Here is a 19,503-nt window from a genome sequence, read left to right on the forward strand (position 1 = left end):
CCGAGAGTCCGCCGGCCGGAAACGGCCCCCAGTAACTTCCGTTCCGGCTCTGCTGGGGCCGTGGCGCGCATGCGCCGCGTGGCTCGGAGGGCGGGGAGGGGCTGAGGCAGGGACTGGGTGGGGGAGGGGCAGGGGCTTCAGTGCAAGGGGCTGTGTTGGGGCGGGAGGAGGTTGGAGCGGGCTGCATCGGGCCGGGGCAGGCAGCAAGGGGCTGCATTTTTGCAGGGGAGGGCAGGGGGCTGCTTTAGGCCAGGAGGAGGCTGCAAGAGCTGCACTGAGGCCAAGCTAGGAGCACACAGGGCGGGCAGGCGAGTCAGCACAGTCTCCAGGAGGCCACCAGATGTGGGAGGCTGCAGCTGCGTGACTGTGAAGTGGGGCAGTCCAGTAGCATTTTCCCCAGCGGTTCCCTAGCTGTGGCCTGTGAGCGCTTGCCAGTGGTGGGCAGGCGGCTGGCTGCTTGGGTGCTCCTTCCTGCTTCTCTGCAGTTGCCGCCGGTGCGCAAAGCTGCAAGCTGAGCATGATGAGGCAGGGGTAGGGTCTGTGCCAGCCAACGCTGACCACTCTTCACGTGTCCAGTTAATTTCTGAGCGTACGCCACTATGCGCGAAACAGCAGCGATCCGACTGAGGGCACATCTAGGGTATTTCCTCAAATTTCTGTCTCGAGTCTGGGGTAGTAAGAAGTCTAGAAGCTCAGGGTAGAGCCCACAGAGCTGCCGGCGAAGCCTCGTGGTTGTTCTGAATGCCCGATGAGACCAGCACTGATGGAGTGAACTTGGGTTCACAAAAACTTGTGCGCTCTCTGTCTCTAATGACGTAGTCTATAAAGGTGCATATCTACCCTGCTGTCTGACTGACTTAGAGCTAGCATAGTAGACTACCTCTTTCAGCACATCCTGGGACACTGCCACTTTTCTATCTTCATCCAAAGTTGTTCATTTTTACCAGTGGATCCACGCATACAGTAACATTTGCAGTCAGCACAAAAGTCTGGCTTACGTGTTATTTTTTGTTGCTGAATTGAGTACTAAATCAGTTAGCTGAGCCTTAAGTGCAGCTCGCTTTTGCAAACTCGGTGACATTGTGTTTTGTTCTCCCTCTAGACTAGGGGTAACTGAAAATTTTATCTGAGTGGGTGCTGCTGATCAGGCCCTTAGGAGCTGGAAGGGATCCTCTTCCCCAGATTTGATGCTCTGAAGCTGCTTTTCCTTTCCTGTGTTGCTTCTTTACTTGTTTACTTGGCTGTTAAAACTGGCCCTGGGTTCCTACTCTTACTGTGCTCTTTGGCTGTAGTAAAATTGCAAACATTGCGCAAAAGCTGTCTGTCTCTCTCCAGCTGTTCCTGCAAAGCCTCACAGCAGCGGAATAATCCCCTTGGCAGCTCCTCCCTTGAGAGGATCAGCTCTTGTATTTGTTTAAACTCTGTGTATTCCTAACTTCCATTCCATGTGATGCCTTGGGCTAAACCTAAGGCCAGTATTTGCTCTGCGGTGTCAGCGTGAGCTCTTCCACAATGAGCACCCCCTTTATGATCTTAGCTTTTACTATGTTCCCCTTAGGCTTCGGCTGGCTACCTCCTATCCAAGAGGTAAGTGTGACTCCTTTCCCCCTGCCCGCCTCCCCCCAAAATAACATAATGTATGTTCAAGCTAAAGTCTATGAAACCTCACTAATCATTTCCTCTGGATGATCTGTGTGTTCCATATGCTTAATGCAAAAAAGGGGAATCAAAATGTAAAACATCTAAGTTAATAATTAGGTTTTGATGAATTAAAGTCGTGTCTACATGGATTCTTTTTTTCCTTGAAAAGGCAAAGATTTTTTTTTTCTTTTTGCAGAAATTTCTCAGGGCTTTGGATCCAGAAGATGTTCTCTCTTATTTTGGCACCAAGTCAGTTATTGATGGTATGCAGGGCTACTTCTATCTTAATTCTGGATTGTATTGTATGTTTAAAATTGTTTCTAATATGGTATATTTGAAGAGCTTTGCATTAACGTTAACCTAGATCTTACGATGCTTTCAGTGTGAATGACCTTACTCGCATACGCAGTTCTGGCTGAAATGTGTAAAGAATCAGGTCTCTTATTCAGCCGTCTGTTAAAATGGGTCAGAAATTCCTTTTGATTCTTCCATTTAACTCTGCTTTATGCTAACTGTTATTGTTTTAATGCAAAATTGGTAGAGTTATAGACTACAGATAACCCTAGGGACAGATCCAAATCATTTAGGTCCAAATGTATGGACTGAGGATGGTTGTGTTTATTTAGAAATGTTTTGGAGATTAGAATAATATTTTGAGATTAGGTTGATAATTCAAGACTAAGATATTTAGCTTGTTGGATTCTGAGGGTAGGGACATTGCGTCTCTCTCTGTTTGCCCAGTACCCAGCATGCTGTTAGTATTTAAATGGTGATTATTTACTCTTAAGTAATGCTTGAGAGATGATGAACTCAAAAACATTGTGACCCTTGTCAAAGAAACTGTTATCCCAATTTTATAGAAGATGGGGAAACAAAGGCACGGAGTGGTTACAAATCTCGACTACAAGCAATCAGTTTTATAGCTGAAAATAGACTTAAGACCTCCCCGGTGATTGTGAGTCTATGCTTCAGAACATGATCGTCCTTAATTTTGGGCTAGATAGAAACACAAAAGACTTTGGCTAGTGATATTATTTAAGGGGAGGGTCACAAGCTTTCCAGAGACGGCTGTTTTTCATGGAAGCAGATTGATGACATGTCTTTTCCCATGTATGTCTGTTGTTATTGTGAACGGTTCCTGTAATTTTTTGGTCATTTCCTTTCTTTCTTGTAGTACCTGAGTTCATTGTTGTTCAGCCTGCTTGCACCTGTAAAGAAGACCAGGTTGGACTGACCGCTTGTAAAGTCCAACGCTGTTCTCTTCAGTCATGGGGAGAGCTCTACACCTTTGAATTTCTAGAGGATCATGAACTCCTTCCCCCTTCCTTTGTGAGCCATCGAGTGCTGAACGCTTCTGTTAGCTTGCTAAAATGGTTCCCGGGCAACTGCTTTTCAGGTGGAAAACCACTGCTTCCTTTGGGGGCTGTGTGTAGGGTCAGTTACTGCGAAGGGCAGCTGGTGAGTATGTAGCATTGGCTGCAAGGGGATTCTCATCTGGGTAGGAGGGAGATTGAGCTAGAGGCTGAAATCCAAGCTTCTCCCAGTGTTCACAAGGTTTACAGTCTAGCACTGGGATTTGGGATCTGCTCAGCTCTTTAGTACAGCGCTGTGAAGGTGCTTGAAAGAAGACATACCACGTATCATTGCTGTTTTGAAGCATTTACAGTTCAATGCAGTATATGTTGCCAGATTTCATACAGAAGGAAATACCAAGATTAGCAAATAAGTAAAGAAATAAGACACAGGAGAGTGTGGGAGGAGAGATCGTATGTGACTTGCATTGGAGGTCACTGGAATAACAGAGGGCTGGATCTTTGTCTCCTATAGCAAGGCATCATCACTGCAAGTGAGGAAAAGATTCACATCAAGCCTGTGAGAAGTAAACACTGGAGCCTGCTGAAGGACCTCAGCTTCTTCAGGCCCCACCTCATCTTCAGAACCACAGGGAGAGGGGCAAAGACAGCAAAAGGTATTGGCCATGCTGGCCTTGACGTAGGAACTGACAGCCAAATGCTGCCCCTGGGCAACTTGCATATGTTAAATTGCCCAGGGTGGCAGCTGCTGAGAGCTTCCTTCCAGCACTTCACAGATTCCTACTTGCACTGGTTTCAGTCTTGTGAATGACTTGTGCTCAGCAGAAGGGAATGGGTCCCCAGGAGCCCCCAGGTCTTCTTGCTTTCTAAACTCCCCTTTGCTTTGTTGTTATTATAGAAAAAAAGTTTCATCCTCGCCATTGGAAAAGGTCTGAGGGGACTGTCAAGCACCTGGAGCTGCTGGTTGCAGCAGGCCCAGATGTGTACCAGTTCCACAGAGAACACACTGAGAGGTATATCCTCACCAACCTGAACATTGTGAGTAGCTTGCTCTTTGTTTTCAGTGCATCATCTCAGGGCTCTGTAGTGTCATGGGTTCAGCGTAGCCTCTGGCGAGGCTTTTTGCTCACCCTCCAGTCACGTGTAGCACAAGCTTCTGAAAACATTTGTACGGACATTTGTGGGGAGTGCCCAGTGCTCTCTCGGGGAAGCTGGATGGTGTGCAAAGCAGTTGCCTGCTGCCGCAGTCCTGTGCTTTGCGTGGGGTCTGACCCTCACAGAGGAAGCTGTACGTATGAAGGAGGGCCTTGGCAAGTACTGTGAGTGCCGCTGTAGCATCGTAGTTGGAAAATGTGTTCCTTAATTTCATTAGTGGTGTTGATGAATACCTGGTGCTGGCTTCAATATTAAGAGTCTTTTAATCTGGAGCTGGATTCAGTGCCTGTGGGATTCAGTGGAAGGTCAGACTCCCCAGAATTTTAGTGGCTAAGCCCTTTTAAGTCCATTTTACTTCTCTGCATTTTAGCATTTGATTGCTATTATTGACTTCCCCCCTCCACTACCCATTTGCTGCATTTACCATATGACTGTCAGGGCTGGGTGACCCTGGGGAACTCGGGCATCTGTGTTCACATTTATCAAATTCCTTACCAGGTTGGTTTCCAACAATATGTGTGGCCTGTAACCTTGCTTGTTGAGGATCATGGCACTCCCCTTTAGTGACCAGACAAGGTGTTTTACATTGAGTTTAGTTCCAAAAGAGATCCAGGAGCTTTAGGGCATGGACCTTTGCAAGCATCTACGCATGGAGTGCCACAGCAATGTGAAGATTTTGTATGGGAGTGTTGCAGAAACTAATGGCAGTTTTGAAATAAAACAATTGTGCACAACGATCATGTACTGGTCCGCATAACTACTCTCCATAACCATAAACAATGGGTGCATTTGATGATGTGGGAAACTCAGTGTTTGCTCTTGCTGTGTAATTTCCCACTTTGTCACAGACCTGCAGTGTGTGCAGCCATGTCACCATTAGTTTCTGAAACACCCGTATATTTGTCTGATAATTATCTGGCCTCTCATCTTGGCAGTGCATTCAGCTGGGAAGGGGGAAGGTCCTCACCAGTGTGGTGGCAGTGCGGGCACATGTCATTGGGCAGACAGGAGCAGTCACTCTGGCATCTTCCCTGTGTAATCATTGTGGATCCTGCTTCTCTTTTGCCAGGGTGCCGAACTGCTGAGAGATGCTTCACTGGGAGCTCAGTTCAGGGTTCACCTCATGAGAATAATTGTCCTGACAGAACCAGAGGTAGGAACAGGCTTGTTTTCTGCTCTTGTCAGCCTTAAAGGGGTTGCTGAGATCCTAAACTAACTGAGGTGCATGAACACTTTTCCTTCATGTAGGCAGATCTGAACATCACTACAAATATCACCTCCTCCCTCATCAGTGTGTGTGAGTGGAGCAAGAAGGTCAATCCCCAGGATGACTCGGATCCCCAGCATGCTGATCTTGTGCTGTATGTGACCAGGTAATGCAGATCTTTGCCTGGAGAGGGGATGAGGGCTGGTTTAGAAGGAGCAGGAAGCCAGGGTGATACAGGGACTCAGGGGCTGTGATAGAAATTTTTCCCCAATACAGAGATTTCCTTGGAGTCTTCTGTTCTTGAACATTGCTTAGCTTCCAGGCTCATGTCCTCTCAGTTGGCTTTGTGGGTGGTGGTAAACATGACACAAGCTGAGTTCCAACTGAGAGCAGTCCCCTTGTTTTATTGCTCTGCTCTCTTCTGAGGGGATTCTGCATCCCTGCCTCCTACCAGCAGGGCTCTGTTGTTGCCTTTCATTCTCCTTGGGTATGGGAATCACATGTGCTTTCACAGAGAATCGACATATGCCTGGAAGTGTGGGGTGGGGTCCATGTGGATGCCTCCATTACAGTGAAAAAGGGGTGTGAAATACACGAGGAGGTTGGCTGGGGAGAAGCTGAAGAATTGTTGGTTGGAAATCATTTTTGCTTGGGTTTTTAATTCCTCTCTGTCTCTGCCTCCCTCTCTCCTTTCCCTCAGATTTGACCTGGAATTACTGAATGGGAACAAAGAGCTTCGTGGAGCCACTCAGCTGGGTGGAGCCTGCTCCTCCTCTTGGAGCTGCATTATCACTGAGGACACTGGCTTTGACTTGGGAGTCACCATGGCCCATGAGATTGGGCACAGGTCAGTGTGGAACCTCACATCCTTGTTAACAGCAGCTGTTTTATTTTACTCAAGGAGAGAAAAGGGTTCACCTTGGGCACCCACTGGTTTGGTTGAAATGCAGTTCTGGAGTTGTCTTTATAAAGATCAGTAACTAATCCTGCCAGGTCCAGCACTCCCTTAGATCCCATTGACTGCTCTGATAGCAGAGGGCACTTAGCATGTCCTGGAGCCCTCAACCCTGAGCCATCATGCCATGGTGCTGTACACCAGGGCTCAGCTCTGTGCCACCAGCTGATTCTGAACCTTGGAAGCATCAGGGATCCCCTGCCAATGGCCCCGCTCCCTGTAGTGATGTGGAGCTTTGGTCTAGAGGAGGAGGGTCCCATAGGGCAGAGCTCTGGTGTTGAACAGGTTGCACTGAGGGTCTTGTGGGCAGGGTGGAGATAACTGGAGAGCAAATAATAGAGAAGCAAATTAAATAAAACAGGGATTGAGTGTTTACAGCCCAGGTTCTCTGCTGGGGCAGTTCTGTCACTTGTGGAACTTTGCCAGCCGACAGTTTAGCCTGTCGTTTTTCTGCAGGTACATCTTTCACACACACATTTCCATCAACCTCTAGTATATTGGTGCTACTCCACTGGCTTTTCCCAGTGCTTGGTCTGGTTGCCTACAGACCATTTCTTACTATGTGTATGCACGGTGCCAGGTACAGCAAGGCCCCATACTAGCGGAGACGGCTGAGCAGCACTGTGATAGAAATAATGCATGGGAAAAACTAATAATAAGATGTTATTCTGGAGGAAACTATATGCTGTGTAGAAGTGGGGAGGGCAACGTGAGATGTGATTAAACAAGGCAGTGTGGAAGCTTCAACACTTTGCACTTCTGCAACTAACTATGCTGGTCTGTACTTCTCGGAGTCATTTATAAGCAAAGGTTGTGAACACACAACACATTCCTATACTCTAGAGCAGAGGTTCCCAAACTTTTTCTTATTGCTTACCCTCTTCCAGATTTACCAGCTGCCTGCATACCCCTACCGGCATATGTTTTATATTTTAACCCCTTAAATACCAATTATTATTATTATAATGAAAATTAAATCCATCATTACACAATTTCTCCTGTGAACACCCCAGAGATGCCTTGCGTACCCTTAGGGTACACATACCACAGTTTGGGAGCCCCTGCCCTAGAGTAACTGCATTGGTTTTGTGCAGCAGTCTGTTATACCAAAGGGGTTGGATGGGACATCAGCTCTCCCTCTCCTGGTAGCTGCTTGAAGAAGATGCTATTAAAGAGCTTTACCACGAGGTGGCAAGAGAGCTGGGCATAGCCTGCTTCCATTGAGGAAACAGCTATCCCAGGGTGAAGCTGACTAGAACTGCAGACCTCCAGCGTATGCTGGTGTAATTTACACTCGCTATTCCTGACTTTCCGAGGGGTAACTTTACCCAGGAGTAGAGCAGCCTACACTGAGGTGTGGAGCTGCCCATCATGCGCACACTCCATGCAGTTACCTGGTGCAAAGGCAGGTTATGCTGGGATAAGTGTGTCATCTCTCCATACACCCAGCCTCAACGTTATCATGAGGTGAAAAACCAGTATTTACCTCCTTTCTATGAGTGGTAAAACCAAGATGTAGAGAGAGGATGTGGCTTAGCTAAGAACTCTTGAACTGTCTGAGAATAGGGTCCATGAGTCACAGCACCCAGTCCTGAGCTCATACTAGTCTCCATTCCTGCAGGACATTCCTGCAGAACCATGCCCAGGAATGGTTCACCCCAGGGCAAACAAGGGAAGCCTGCTGTGCACAAGCTGTTTTGCTCTTGTCCCACGATAGCAGGGGTAGCCTGCCATGCACAAACTGTTCTGCTTTTGCCCCTGTGCCTGTTCTTGTGCCATGAAAGATGAAAGCTAAACTGGGGAAGCTCAGCCCTCCGTGAAGCAGAGGTTTCATTTCCCACCCCTGTGTCACCTTGCCATAGATAAGTGGTTCTCCTGTGTTAGCTCAGGAGCAGAACCCCCATTTCTTCTCATGTTGCAGTTTTGGAATCTCCCATGATGGTGAGGAGAACTCTTGCAGTAAGAGTGGCTTTATAATGGGCACCGAGGGCAGCCACAACAGCATTGACTTGGCCTGGTCAGAGTGTAGCAGAGAGCAATTCCTTGCCTTTATCAGGTAAGAGGAGCAAATGGTTCTACCCATGCACATCTATAGGCAATAGCAAAGAGTAAAGTAGGAGCCACTTGGAAAATGAGGAACTGTAATCTAAAGGTTTGTGTCTATAACACTCTGGTTTTGTAGGGAGCATGGGGTACAGAGGAATGCCCGGGGTCACTAGAAATGGTTCTGGTGAGATCTTGTATCTGGGCTGTGGCTGCTTCACAAGCTTCCCACTAGCAGGTTGAAGCCTACATGATCCTATTTCCATTCCCTTGTGTCCCTGCCCCAAGGCTGCACTGTCCTTGCTTCCAGGACCTCTTGAAGATATGTTGTAGGCTGCTGTCTCATTCCCTTTGGGTGCAGGATGGAGGACAGAGGAGAACATGGTAAAGGGCAGTTTAAACCAATTCTCTGTTGCTGCCTCCTGTGAAGTCAGTCTGGGGATCTTAGGTGGAACCTGTTCATTCAGGGCAAGATGTTTCTGTTTGGCATTTCTCCTACACCTTCCTGAGAGATGCTACCCTGAGCTAACAAGATGTCTGAGCCTGAGATGGACTTAATGAGAGTGTGTGTTTCTTGGCGAAGAACAGAGGAATGCAAGAGCTGCCTTACTGGGTCTGACGAAGGGTCCCTCTGCCATAGCGGCAAATAGCGGATGCCTTAGAAGAACTGTTTAACCAACAAGCCCGGTAGAGTGACTTGCTAAGACTCCAAAGTAGCAGCTGGCTCTCATGACAGAGCCTTGAGCCTTGGTCAAGGTATGTGTTGGCCTTTCCTGGCCACGTTCGGGGAAATGAAGTCTCTTGTGGTTTTATCAGTACAGGCCAAGCCAGCTGCATAAATGACCTGCCGGACCTAGGAGGCAGCATCCCTGGGTGGAAGCCTGGCTTATACTATGGCATGGATGAGCAGTGCAAAGTTGCCTTTGGGGCCGCAGCCACAGCTTGTACCTTCGCCAACAGCAATGTTGTAGGTAGAATGCTCTCTGCTTGCTTGTGCTTCTGTTGGGGGTTGGCCCTGCCTGGTGGTGCTAGCAGCTGGGAGTGGTGGGAAGGGCCTGTTGGTTGGCATCCTGCTTGGTCATGCCAGTCACTGAAGTGGCTGTGGTGCCTGCCACCTGCAGCATGGGCATCATCTGCTCTCCCCAGTTGAATTGTGAACGTGATGTCTGTGAGGCTGGCATCTGGAGGCACAGAGGAGGGGGCTGCCTCTGTGTGAGGCATCTCTGGCTTGAAGGAAGTAGCTCTGTGGGTGTGAGGAAGGCCTGCCAGATTCCCAACTGCTCTCTGGTTACCTGTGCATACAGAGCTTGGCCAGAGCTGTGGGAAGGCTTAGGGAAGCTAACAAACCATTCTTGCTGGCCGTCCTGTGACTCCTGTGTTAGTAGGGATGGAAAGGGAGAAACTGGCTCACAGGCTAGAGCATGCCCTGAATGCCCTGACCTCCTTGCCTTGCCAGGACATGTGCAGCGTCCTCTCTTGTCACACAAACCCAGCTGACCAGTCCAGCTGCACTCGCTTGCTTGTCCCTCTTCTGGATGGTACTGAGTGTGGAATCAATAAGGTACGAGGTCTGTGGCTGCTTCTGAGGTTGGAGGCAGGAGTGGGTGGTGGTGGAAGATAGTTTGGTGGTGCCACAGGGCTAATGGTCTTCTGTTTCTAGGGAGCTGACTCCAAATGCTAGAGCCATAAGCTGTATGTGATCTTAGTTGGTTTGGGCCTTCCCCCCGCACCAGGTGGAACTCTGTGTCTCTGGAAGGGCTTTACAGTCTTGTAGCCTGATGTTAGTGCCACGCAGGGGAGGGCTCAGTACTGTCTTCCCTCGTGTTACCAGCCCTGGCACTCATAGCTGCACCCTTGCTGCTGCTGCGCTATATATGGCATTCCTTGTTCCAGTGGTGCTCCAAGGGCCGTTGTAGTTCTCTGGAGGAACTGAACCCTGTCACGGTGGTGCACGGCCACTGGTCCGGCTGGAGCCCCTTCACTTCCTGCTCCCGCAGTTGCGGTGGTGGAGTTGCAGTGAGGCGACGATTCTGTAACAACCCTAGGTAAGACTTGGACACTTTTTAGCAGTGCCATTGGAGGGGGGAATGGGGCCCTGTAGCTGGGGGCAGGCCTGTGGAGCCTGTGTTTCCACCCCATGGCTGGGGCTGACATCTTGTGTGGGTGAAGGTCTGTTTGTACAAGACTGGGTGCCCTGTGCTGTAGTTAGGCCGGTCATGCAGTGTGGGGTGCACTGGATTTAGTCAGCAAGATGAGTGCTGCCCCTTGCACTGGCAGAGCCAGCACAGTCAGGCCTCGCTGCCCTGGCTTGTGCTTGTCTTTCCACCGGTTTTGTCCCCATGTCACGTCTTTGTTGGCACGTATCGCTGCCCCATTTTGGTGGGTTGCAGGGTCGTGGGCAGATACTTCCCAGTCCTGTGGATTGAGGGGCATAGCAGGGTCCTCTTCCTCCTCCCTGTGGGGTCTCTCCTCCTGCTTCTCACTTGGTGTTTCTGGTTTTCAGGCCTGCTTTCGGAGGCCAGCAGTGCCTGGGAGAGGACCTCCAAGCAGAGATGTGCAACACCCAGGTAGGCAGACGCCTCTTCTCTCACTCCTAGTTGATATGACATTTTAACCCTTTGAGTACTGTGCTACCCATGGCTGCACCTTTTGACGTTGAAACAGTTGATTTCCCTGTGAGGGTCACTTCCTGGATGTCCTGTAGTCTCCATCTGTTTGCTGCCCCAATGGTATTTGTCCTATGGTGACTGAGCACAGTGCTGTGCTGAAACAGCCCGTGTAAGGTGTAACAGGTCATTGCTCTTTTTAATGCCCAGCTCTGCTCAAAAGGGTACATACTTCTGTCTGATGGCATCAACTGAGCAAGAATCCACCTCCAAACACAACCCCCTGGTACCTCCTGTCCAGTCCCCTGCGACTTTATTTTAATTTGGTGTTTCATTGGTCCACATAGTTAATCAGCTGCTGCTTTCCGTCCCAGAAGGGACTGCATGCAGATAGTGGGAGAAACAGTTCCTGGCTTGTCCTCTTGGAGGACTTCGTTTCCAGGGTCTTACTTTCTTCCAGGCCTGCAGGACAACCCAGGTAGACTTCATGGCTGAGCAGTGTGCCGCGACCAACCCTCAGCCGTTTTACATCACTGTAGGCGTTGCCTCTTTTTACAATTGGACTTCAGCGGCCAGTGATGCTGCAGGTAATGGGAGAAATGGCAGTTGAAAGAGTGAAGGGAGAAGGAATGAGTACCTCTCCTGTGGGATGGAGGACCCCACCAGGGGATGCTGTTCCTACCCACTATTTTAGCCATGCTTGTAATTTCCCAGTATAGACCAAAGCCCATCCTGATGGGGGCTTTTCCCTCCCTCCCATCTTTCACTTGACTATTGGTCTTTCTTGGCTGAGTAACTCTGCCTTTCTCCTTGCATCTGCTTTTCCCAGAGGACATTCTGTGCAAGTACATGTGCAGGGCAGCTGGCAAGAACTTCATTGGGAGCCGTGGGGAGGCCTTCACTGATGGGACTAGGTGCAGGCCAAGCAGTTCCGACGCTCACGGCGCGTTCAGTCTCTGTGTGATGGGAAGCTGCAGGGTAAGGCCTTTTCCTTTGCAAGCTGATTCTGGATTGCGGGCAAGCACCATATATCAAGCCTGCCTGTGAGCTGGAGCAGCTGGACTCCTGGCTCCCCTGGAATTACTGGAGATTTTTTATTATCAGGTTGGATTTTTGGCCAAGTTAATCTTGCATCATACTGGGGCGTCATGGTGGGACATGGTGGATGTGTTGGGTCACATGGGCAATCCTTCCTTCAGGGCTAGAAAATGCTATGTGACTCATGAAACCCTCAGTTCTCCTAGATTAAGACTTTCTAGCCCAGGAGTTCCCGGCCCTAGCTTTGGATATCTTTTGTATATGGCAGAGTCTTTATGTGTCGCTCACTCCCTCTGTTATCTCTGCAGCAGAAAAGCAGAATGAAGAAGAGAACGGTGGCAAGTAGCACTTTGAGCCTCTGGGTGTTCTGCTCAGAGTGAGTTGGTCTCACTGCCTTTTTCCTTGGCTCAGGTGTTTGGGTGTAATGGTAAGATGGACTCCGGGAAGGTGATGGATGCTTGCAAAGTCTGCGGTGGAGACAACACCACATGTACCAGAGTGAGCGGTTCCTATGTGGAAGGAAAGGCCAAAGGTTTGCAAGTCTTATCCCCAGCTTCTACCCAGCACAGATATCAGCTTTTTTTCCCACCCTTGGTGGCTCATTTCTTTCCTCATGGGGAAGATGGTGATGGGGCTTGAGGGACTGTCAGAGGAGGAGATTAAGAGCTGCCAGGTTGCTGGAGAACTACCTGCGGGGTGTGTTCTCTGTTGAGCTCAGTAGTGTGATTACTCCTTTGCCTGTTGCCTGAGGACTCAACACCAGCTTTGATTTTCTCTTTCGGCACTGGATGGGGAAGAACTCAGCCAAATCCAATTCTTTGCATCAGTGGGAACTTCAGACTTTCTCACGCCTGAAGGTATAGAGAGGTACAGTGCTGCTTTGAGGGCGCTATCCTCACTCCTGTAGTCACCCTCACACATCTTTCATAGGTTGACACAATACAGAAGTCCTCCACCACATTTGACCTTTCTTAGCTATGTTCATCCCGGGGACAACTGTGAAGTCAGGGGACTTCCGGCAAGGGTGAATGTAGCCTAGTGTTTCAGCACCCCACCCATGCTTTCTGTGAAGCAAACCAGATGACATGCACGTTTTGAGAAGCTTGATTATTGTTTGTAAAGCACCCTGAGATCCTAAGATGAAAGAGGCACTGCAAGTGCTGTTCATTTAGAACACACCATGCTCTCAAAGACGGTGCAGAAGCAAAAATAACCAGATCTTCTTTGTTTTGACCATTCCAGAATATGTTACATTTCTGGCCCTGCCTGGCAACACCACTGAGGTCCATGTTGTCAATCGGAAACCCCTCTTCACGCATTTGGGTGAGCATGAGAGGAAGGGTGAGGGTTATGGATCAGTTTGCTGATTGTATTTCTATGCATACAGGCAGAAATTGTGAGAAACCTTCCTGACAGGGCAGTTTGTTCACTTGTGGGATACTCACCACAGGGAACTGGGGAAGCCCTACTGTGTGGGATGTCTGAACTAGACCAGACAAACATACCTCATGGGATCTTTATTTTTTGATGATGATGTGAGTGAACCTCACACCCATGTTTTCCGTTGGTTGTTGTTGCTCCTTTAGCTGTGAAGATCAAAGGTCAGTTTGTGGTGGCTGGGAAGGGAACAATCTCATTGAACACTACGTACCCATCAGTACTGGAAGACAGCCAGATCAGATACACGCTGTTTCTCACTCAGGACCACCTGCCGATCCTAGAGGAAATCCATGTGGATGGACCAACTCGAGAGGACATAGAGATCCAGGTGACTTGTGGTTTTACAAGGGGCAGCCAAAAATGGCCAGAGTGGGACTGGCTGGCTCCAAGCTAAGACCTCCACACTGAAGCACAGAATCTTCATTCCAGTTCATTAGGGATGGCCAGCAGGCCTCATCCTTGGGCCAGTTCCTGATCACCTGTGGGAAGGCTGAGTTACAAGCTCTTTCTGTGTTGTGTTCAGACTTGGGTAAAGGTTGGTTCAGAAAAAAAGAGGAAATCGTGGACTCCTGGCAGTTAATCTCACTTGTGGGGTGTGAGGTCGTGCTGGATCCCCTCCACAGAAACACACCCGATATGGGCTAACTGCAATCCATATCACTCCTTAGCAGGGTTCATGTGCCGGTAATGGTTGTCTTAAAAGATTCCCAGATACTGAGTCACCAAAGAGAGGTGCCCAGATGTGGCATGCAGGTTCAGATTTTGGAGTTTTTATGACAAGACTTAATCTGGAATTAAAGGATAACTAGGCCTGTGTTAGCTTGTCTGCTTTACACAAGAGCGTTAGCGTAGTGGTCTCTGTCCCAACACATGATGTCATGACAGTACTTGGAGTCTATCGGTTTAACTTATAAAATCTCCAGCTCCTGGAGTCTACTAGAGTCTTGTAGAGAAGTCCCTGGATGAGGTGTTTCTCAAATGCGTTTTTCTCTTTCTTTGGACAATACTTCAAATACTGGATGTTAAGAAAAGACCAAGCCTGTTTTTAGTGAACTCTCCAGCATTGCTCATTGACAGAAATTCCACTGGTACAAAAATGTTTTCACTACAGCTGGATTAGAAGTGAAAGCCTGGATGCTGGAATGCTTCGAATACAGATTCTGCATCCTTGTAGCATCCCTGCTATTGACATTCTCAGACACATTCCTCTGACTTGATCTCCCTGTGCATTACTCTGTTGATCCTATCTAAGCTCTAGGCCAGTGATTCTCAAATGAGGGTGCTGTGGGTACCCTGGGCTGCCTTGAGATCCTTTCAAGGGTGCCACAGGTTGCCATGCAATGTTAGCTCTGTTAGGTGTGCAGATATGATTCACAAAATAAGCTCAGAGATTTCAAATAGGAATTCATAGCATTAAAAACATCCAGTCCTGTTGGGATCTTTCGGAGTTTTTTGTAACAGGATTGCTCTAGTATTTGCTCTAGTATATTGTTTTGTAGTAAAAAAAGGTTGAAAAAGGGGGGCCTCGCATCTATCAAGGGATGCATTGAATCTAAAAGGAGTGCACTGCTCTAGTGTTTTGTATCCCATCCCTCCTCAGGTTTATCAGAAATATGGGAAAGAATATGGAGATAAAACCAGTCCGGACATCACTTTCACCTACTTTGTACCGAAGGAAAACCAGACGTATGCGTGGATTCCATGGCGTGGGACCTGCTCAGTGACCTGTGGGGAAGGTGAAGCAGATGGGAGGGCTAATGACTAATTAAGGGGAGCTGGTCCAAGATTTTGGGTTGACTGGCTGATGCCTCCTCAGATCCTCAAACCTCCCAGACTTGTTACTCTCATTGAAAGAAACAGTATCAGAGTCAGAAATGTCATTGGGACTAATTTAAACCAATTTAATGCAACATAAGAAATTCTCCAAAGAGAAAATGATACAACTGAGAAAGGAGATTGGATTGGAGTTTGCTCTTCAAATTAATAAAATCATCTAATGCTAAAAAAACCAATCCTGAGAAACTGCAGGGAAATTGTAGACAAGGCTTCTCAATACTGCTGCTCCCTCTTACTGTTGCCAGTTCCCCTTAGTCTGCCTTGTCAATTCTTCCTTCCACAGCCTGTAAATCGGGAGCAAGACCTACACTGAGCCATGCAGCTTGGTTCAGTCAGGTTTCAATCAGGCGAGTCTCAGATTGTGGTAGGAACTGTGCTGAAATCGGCAACTTTAAAAACATTTAGTGGTTAATGTAATGCAGACAGCCTTTAATCTGCACTATCTCCTGCCCCAAATACTCTCCAGCCAAACATGTTGGACCATGTATGAGAGAGATGGCATGCTATTATCCAGGTGAAAAGGTCTTGAGATGACTTGAGTCATTAAATCCCAGTTTATGGAGAATTCAACATGAAATTCTTATGGAAATAGCTGGCTGGAAGTGTCTTTCAGTAACCAATTGCTCAGGCTTCATTCATCATCAGAATTAAGAATAAGTTTGATCAGCCTAACAGTGTTGTGTCTGTTCTCATTGTGAAAGAGACAGTCTGCATTAATCTTTCTATTTTGGCACTGGGCTCCAAGTCAAACAGTCTCTTTTCTGTGACATTCATCTTAGAAAGTGACCCTAAAACCAGTGAAGGTGAAACTCCTTTGCTTTCCCTTTTTTGAAGAAGGGGCAACTCAAATTCTTTCCATAACTGCAGGAGTCAGCAGGCAGTCTCTTTCCCAGGCCCAGTCAGGAATCTTAGCAGTAGCAGTTCTACTCTTCTGTTTCATTTCTAGGGGAACAATTGGTAGATCACATTTGCTTTGACCAGACCAGGGATGAAATAACAGATGAGCAACAGTGTCTGGAGACCCCACGACCCCCTTCCAGGCAGGAGCCCTGTACCATGGCACCATGTCCCCCAAGGCAAGTACTCAAGCACTAGTACTTCACCATTAAGTCAAATTCTCTTACTCCTAGAGATGGCATAACTAGTTTCTGTCCTTCCTCAGCTGGGCACCGGGCAGCTTTGGTCAGTGCAGCAGCTCTTGTGGAGGTGGAGTGATGGAGAGGCTGATTCGGTGCGTGGAGAAAATAGGGGGCTTGATCCTGACTCTTCCTGATTACAAGTGCATTGATTCTCCCAAACCTGCTTCCACGGAGGTGTGCAATACCCAGCTGTGCCCCCTAAGGTATTTCTGATGCAGTGGGGCGCGTGCGCATGCGCGCGCGTGTGTGTAAGTGAGTGGGGTGAGGGGGAAGTACTGAGTCCTTTTCCTTTGATTTCTTATGACTGTCCCATGGTATGCATTTCATATTCTTCTTTCTAAAGGCTGCTCGCTTCTTCCCCAGCCCATGTAAGCATTTCTATTTCCCTTTCCTTCATGGTGACTACTGCTCGCAACTGCTCCTTCCTCTGGGACGTGTGGGTACAGAGCACTTGCGTTTCTGTGGGGAGACAGGCCTTGAAAGAAGTTTCTTCCTGTCTACTCCCATCACACAGACCCAATGTTTTCTATAGGAACAGGGCTTGGAGTAGACTGGAGTAGGGGCCTGGGAGCCAGGACACCTGGGTCCTCTTATCAGCTCAGCCACTACTTGCTGTGTGACCTCTTGAATGTGTCACATCACCCTTCTGTATCTCATTTCCGTCCGTCCGTCCGTCCCCCCCCCCCGGTAGTGGGCATTAATACCTCCCTGTGTTGGGTGACCTGGGTTTCAGGTCAGGGATGTCCATGAAACCTTTTGTGATCTGAGGGTCCTGGCTGTGTTTCCTGTGTAGATGGAAAGGATCTGAGCCAGGCGAATGCTCTGCCATCTGTGGAGTTGGGGTGGCCCAGCAGAACCTGACATGTGTTCAGGTTCACGGTGACTTGGAAACGGTAGTAGATGACAGCCTCTGCCCAGTGGAAGAGAAACCACCTTCCATTGTGTCATGTGTGGTTAACATCTGCCCCTTAGGCTGGACCACAGTGAGTATTCTGGCTCATGGGGGACCTCACAAGGGAGCCCACTGATGACCCCAGGTGGGGAGGAACAGTCTCACTATTGGGGGCTGAAAAGGGGATTTGCTTAGGGATATATGTCTGTTAGTTACTAACACATCAGCCTTTCAGCTCCTGTTATATGTTATTAGCTCACAGAGCTTTGCCTGCCTTAGCTAATGCTGTTGGAGACGTCAGGGTTTGGGGGTGTTTTAATTATGGTAGATGTTGGCTGTGCCCTTTGGAGGACATTCCCCTGCTTTCCCTCTCTCACAGCCATGTTGCTTAAAAGAAAGTAGAGACAGAAGTGCTCTAGCCTTGTTCTCAGGGAGCCACCCACTCCTCAAATAACCCTTTGCACAGAAAACCCCTTAACTATTTGTCAGAGGCAGCTTGACATTTGCAAATATGCCGGACACTCAGCTGAAAAATGCGGGGGAACTGAATGGCGCTGGGGACACAGAGGCTTTCACCCTTGGTTACTGGTTTGAATCCAACCTAGCTCAGTAGTGACCAGTAGCCATTGCTAGCTGAAGGATTGACAGTGACCTGTAGGGAATCAAATGTGTAGTGTTCCTAGCAGGAAATGACCTCTTACACTAATAGTTGCCTGTGTGGGCACCTTAGCAAAGGTATCAGAGACTCTCTGACTGAGCAGGATGCTGGCAGGGGCTTTTCCCCGCAGGTCTGAACCGCTGTTGTGGGGTCCTGCATGGGAGTTTTCCACTAACTGACTTTTGCTGCTCCCATTGTGTGGATAAAGAGATGGCCAAGCAGCCAGGGGTGCCTGGAGTCTTCAGCTAGTGCTCCTAGGTAGTTGTGCATTTTGCTACAAACCTGAGAGGAAACTGCTCCAATCTGCCCCTTTCCTCAGTTGTGGAAGGAAGTTCTTCCCCTGCTGCTCTGTGACCACGCTTTTCTGGGCACCTACCACAGATTATGGAAGTCCAGGGTCAGAATCTTGGACTACGCTTCCACTCCAGGAGGGCGAGGAAAGGGTCTGATGGGAGACACGGGGCTTCCTGGTGCTTTGGGCACACGTGGGCTTTATCCAGGGTCTGCTGAAAGGAATGAAAAGCCTTGTCGTGGTCCCACTTAGTTTTGCATTAGGCTGTGAGGTGGCAGCAGCTGCCAGTAACTTGCTGGGGTTTGCTGCCCTGTTTGAAGCAGGAAGACACCCACTCCCAGGCGGCTTTGGTGCCAGCTGAGATCATCCAGAAGGCAGATCGCTCGGTGCATGTGTGGAGCCCTCTAGCTGGAGATTGCTCTGTTACCTGTGGCGGAGGTGAGACACAGAGATGTGGTCACAGGCCTATAGAGGCTGGAAGAGTTAGGGGTGCCTGGCTCAGCACTGGAAATGGGATTACAGAGCCTGCTGCTGCTTCACTCCTGGCCTGAATCTAGGTGTCAATGGATGTTCTTGGGGCTCAGAGTTGGCCTTATAGGCCCCTGCCACACATTACATATATTATGTAGTTAACTGGTTAATTGCTTAATATTTTTAGCCTGGCCACATGTGCAAAGTAACGATCATGCCATAAAATTGGCTGTCAAGCTATAAAAAGAGCCAACCAGCTATGGAGCTAGTGCTTGAAAATATGTAACCACTTTATAGCTGGTTTCCATCCAGCTTTAATTTAAATCTGTGACAAGGCTCGTAGATGAACCCTGATGTACCTGAGCTCCAGGGCCACACTGCTTCTGGCACAATGGCCTTGCATTAATTTGCACCATCCATGCCAAGTTGTGAGCCGTTTTCCATGTCCCTTCCAGGTGCGACCCAGCTCCGCTATGTGTGTGTGGCTTTTGATACCAAAGAAGAAGCCCCGGAAGAAAATTGTAACTCGGTGCCAAAGCCTGAGAGCAAGATGGAAATCTGCAATCCCATCCCATGCCTGCCACGGTACAGTAGTAAGACGTGTTGGAAGAGCCACTTCAAGCTCTCTCCTACTGTGAACCCCCAGCAGTGCAGTGACGTGAAGGCTTCAGCGCCATTCTCACAGGATGGTGCTTTGTTGTCCGCATGTTTCATAGTTTCATAGTTTCTAGGGTCGGGAGGGACCTGAGCAGATCATCTAGTCCGACCCCCTGCCATGGCAGGAAAGAATACTGGGGTCAAATGACCCCAGCAAGAT

General features: G+C 48.7%; 1 protein-coding gene across 3 annotated transcripts in view; it reads left to right on the forward strand.

Moving 5' to 3' along the window:
• The first annotated feature begins 545 nt into the window (after nucleotides 1-545).
• Nucleotides 546-19,503, forward strand: part of ADAMTS13 (ADAM metallopeptidase with thrombospondin type 1 motif 13) — a 25,169-nt gene continuing 6,211 nt past the window's right edge. The window contains exons 1-24 of one of the 3 annotated variants that reach the window (XM_019540881.1): nucleotides 546-1,587; nucleotides 1,838-1,904; nucleotides 2,816-3,099; nucleotides 3,469-3,610; nucleotides 3,853-3,992; nucleotides 5,179-5,262; nucleotides 5,358-5,482; nucleotides 6,017-6,163; nucleotides 8,193-8,327; nucleotides 9,131-9,281; nucleotides 9,771-9,875; nucleotides 10,208-10,359; nucleotides 10,818-10,881; nucleotides 11,381-11,507; nucleotides 11,750-11,898; nucleotides 12,370-12,490; nucleotides 13,201-13,281; nucleotides 13,545-13,726; nucleotides 14,999-15,134; nucleotides 16,181-16,310; nucleotides 16,397-16,576; nucleotides 17,167-17,356; nucleotides 18,536-18,653; nucleotides 19,142-19,271. In XM_019540881.1, coding sequence (XP_019396426.1) covers nucleotides 1,513-1,587; nucleotides 1,838-1,904; nucleotides 2,816-3,099; nucleotides 3,469-3,610; nucleotides 3,853-3,992; nucleotides 5,179-5,262; nucleotides 5,358-5,482; nucleotides 6,017-6,163; nucleotides 8,193-8,327; nucleotides 9,131-9,281; nucleotides 9,771-9,875; nucleotides 10,208-10,359; nucleotides 10,818-10,881; nucleotides 11,381-11,507; nucleotides 11,750-11,898; nucleotides 12,370-12,490; nucleotides 13,201-13,281; nucleotides 13,545-13,726; nucleotides 14,999-15,134; nucleotides 16,181-16,310; nucleotides 16,397-16,576; nucleotides 17,167-17,356; nucleotides 18,536-18,653; nucleotides 19,142-19,271 — 3,215 coding nt within the window. In that variant the 5' untranslated portion in view covers nucleotides 546-1,512. The remainder of the gene's footprint in view (nucleotides 1,588-1,837; nucleotides 1,905-2,815; nucleotides 3,100-3,468; nucleotides 3,611-3,852; nucleotides 3,993-5,178; nucleotides 5,263-5,357; nucleotides 5,483-6,016; nucleotides 6,164-8,192; nucleotides 8,328-9,130; nucleotides 9,282-9,770; nucleotides 9,876-10,207; nucleotides 10,360-10,817; nucleotides 10,882-11,380; nucleotides 11,508-11,749; nucleotides 11,899-12,369; nucleotides 12,491-13,200; nucleotides 13,282-13,544; nucleotides 13,727-14,998; nucleotides 15,135-16,180; nucleotides 16,311-16,396; nucleotides 16,577-17,166; nucleotides 17,357-18,535; nucleotides 18,654-19,141; nucleotides 19,272-19,503) is intronic. The other 2 variants (XM_019540880.1, XM_019540879.1) reach the window with 2 other exon arrangements.

The sequence above is a fragment of the Crocodylus porosus genome, unplaced genomic scaffold (assembly GCF_001723895.1).
Source record: "Crocodylus porosus isolate Cpor-Errol unplaced genomic scaffold, CroPor_comp1, whole genome shotgun sequence".
NCBI classification, from domain to species: domain Eukaryota; kingdom Metazoa; phylum Chordata; order Crocodylia; family Crocodylidae; genus Crocodylus; species Crocodylus porosus.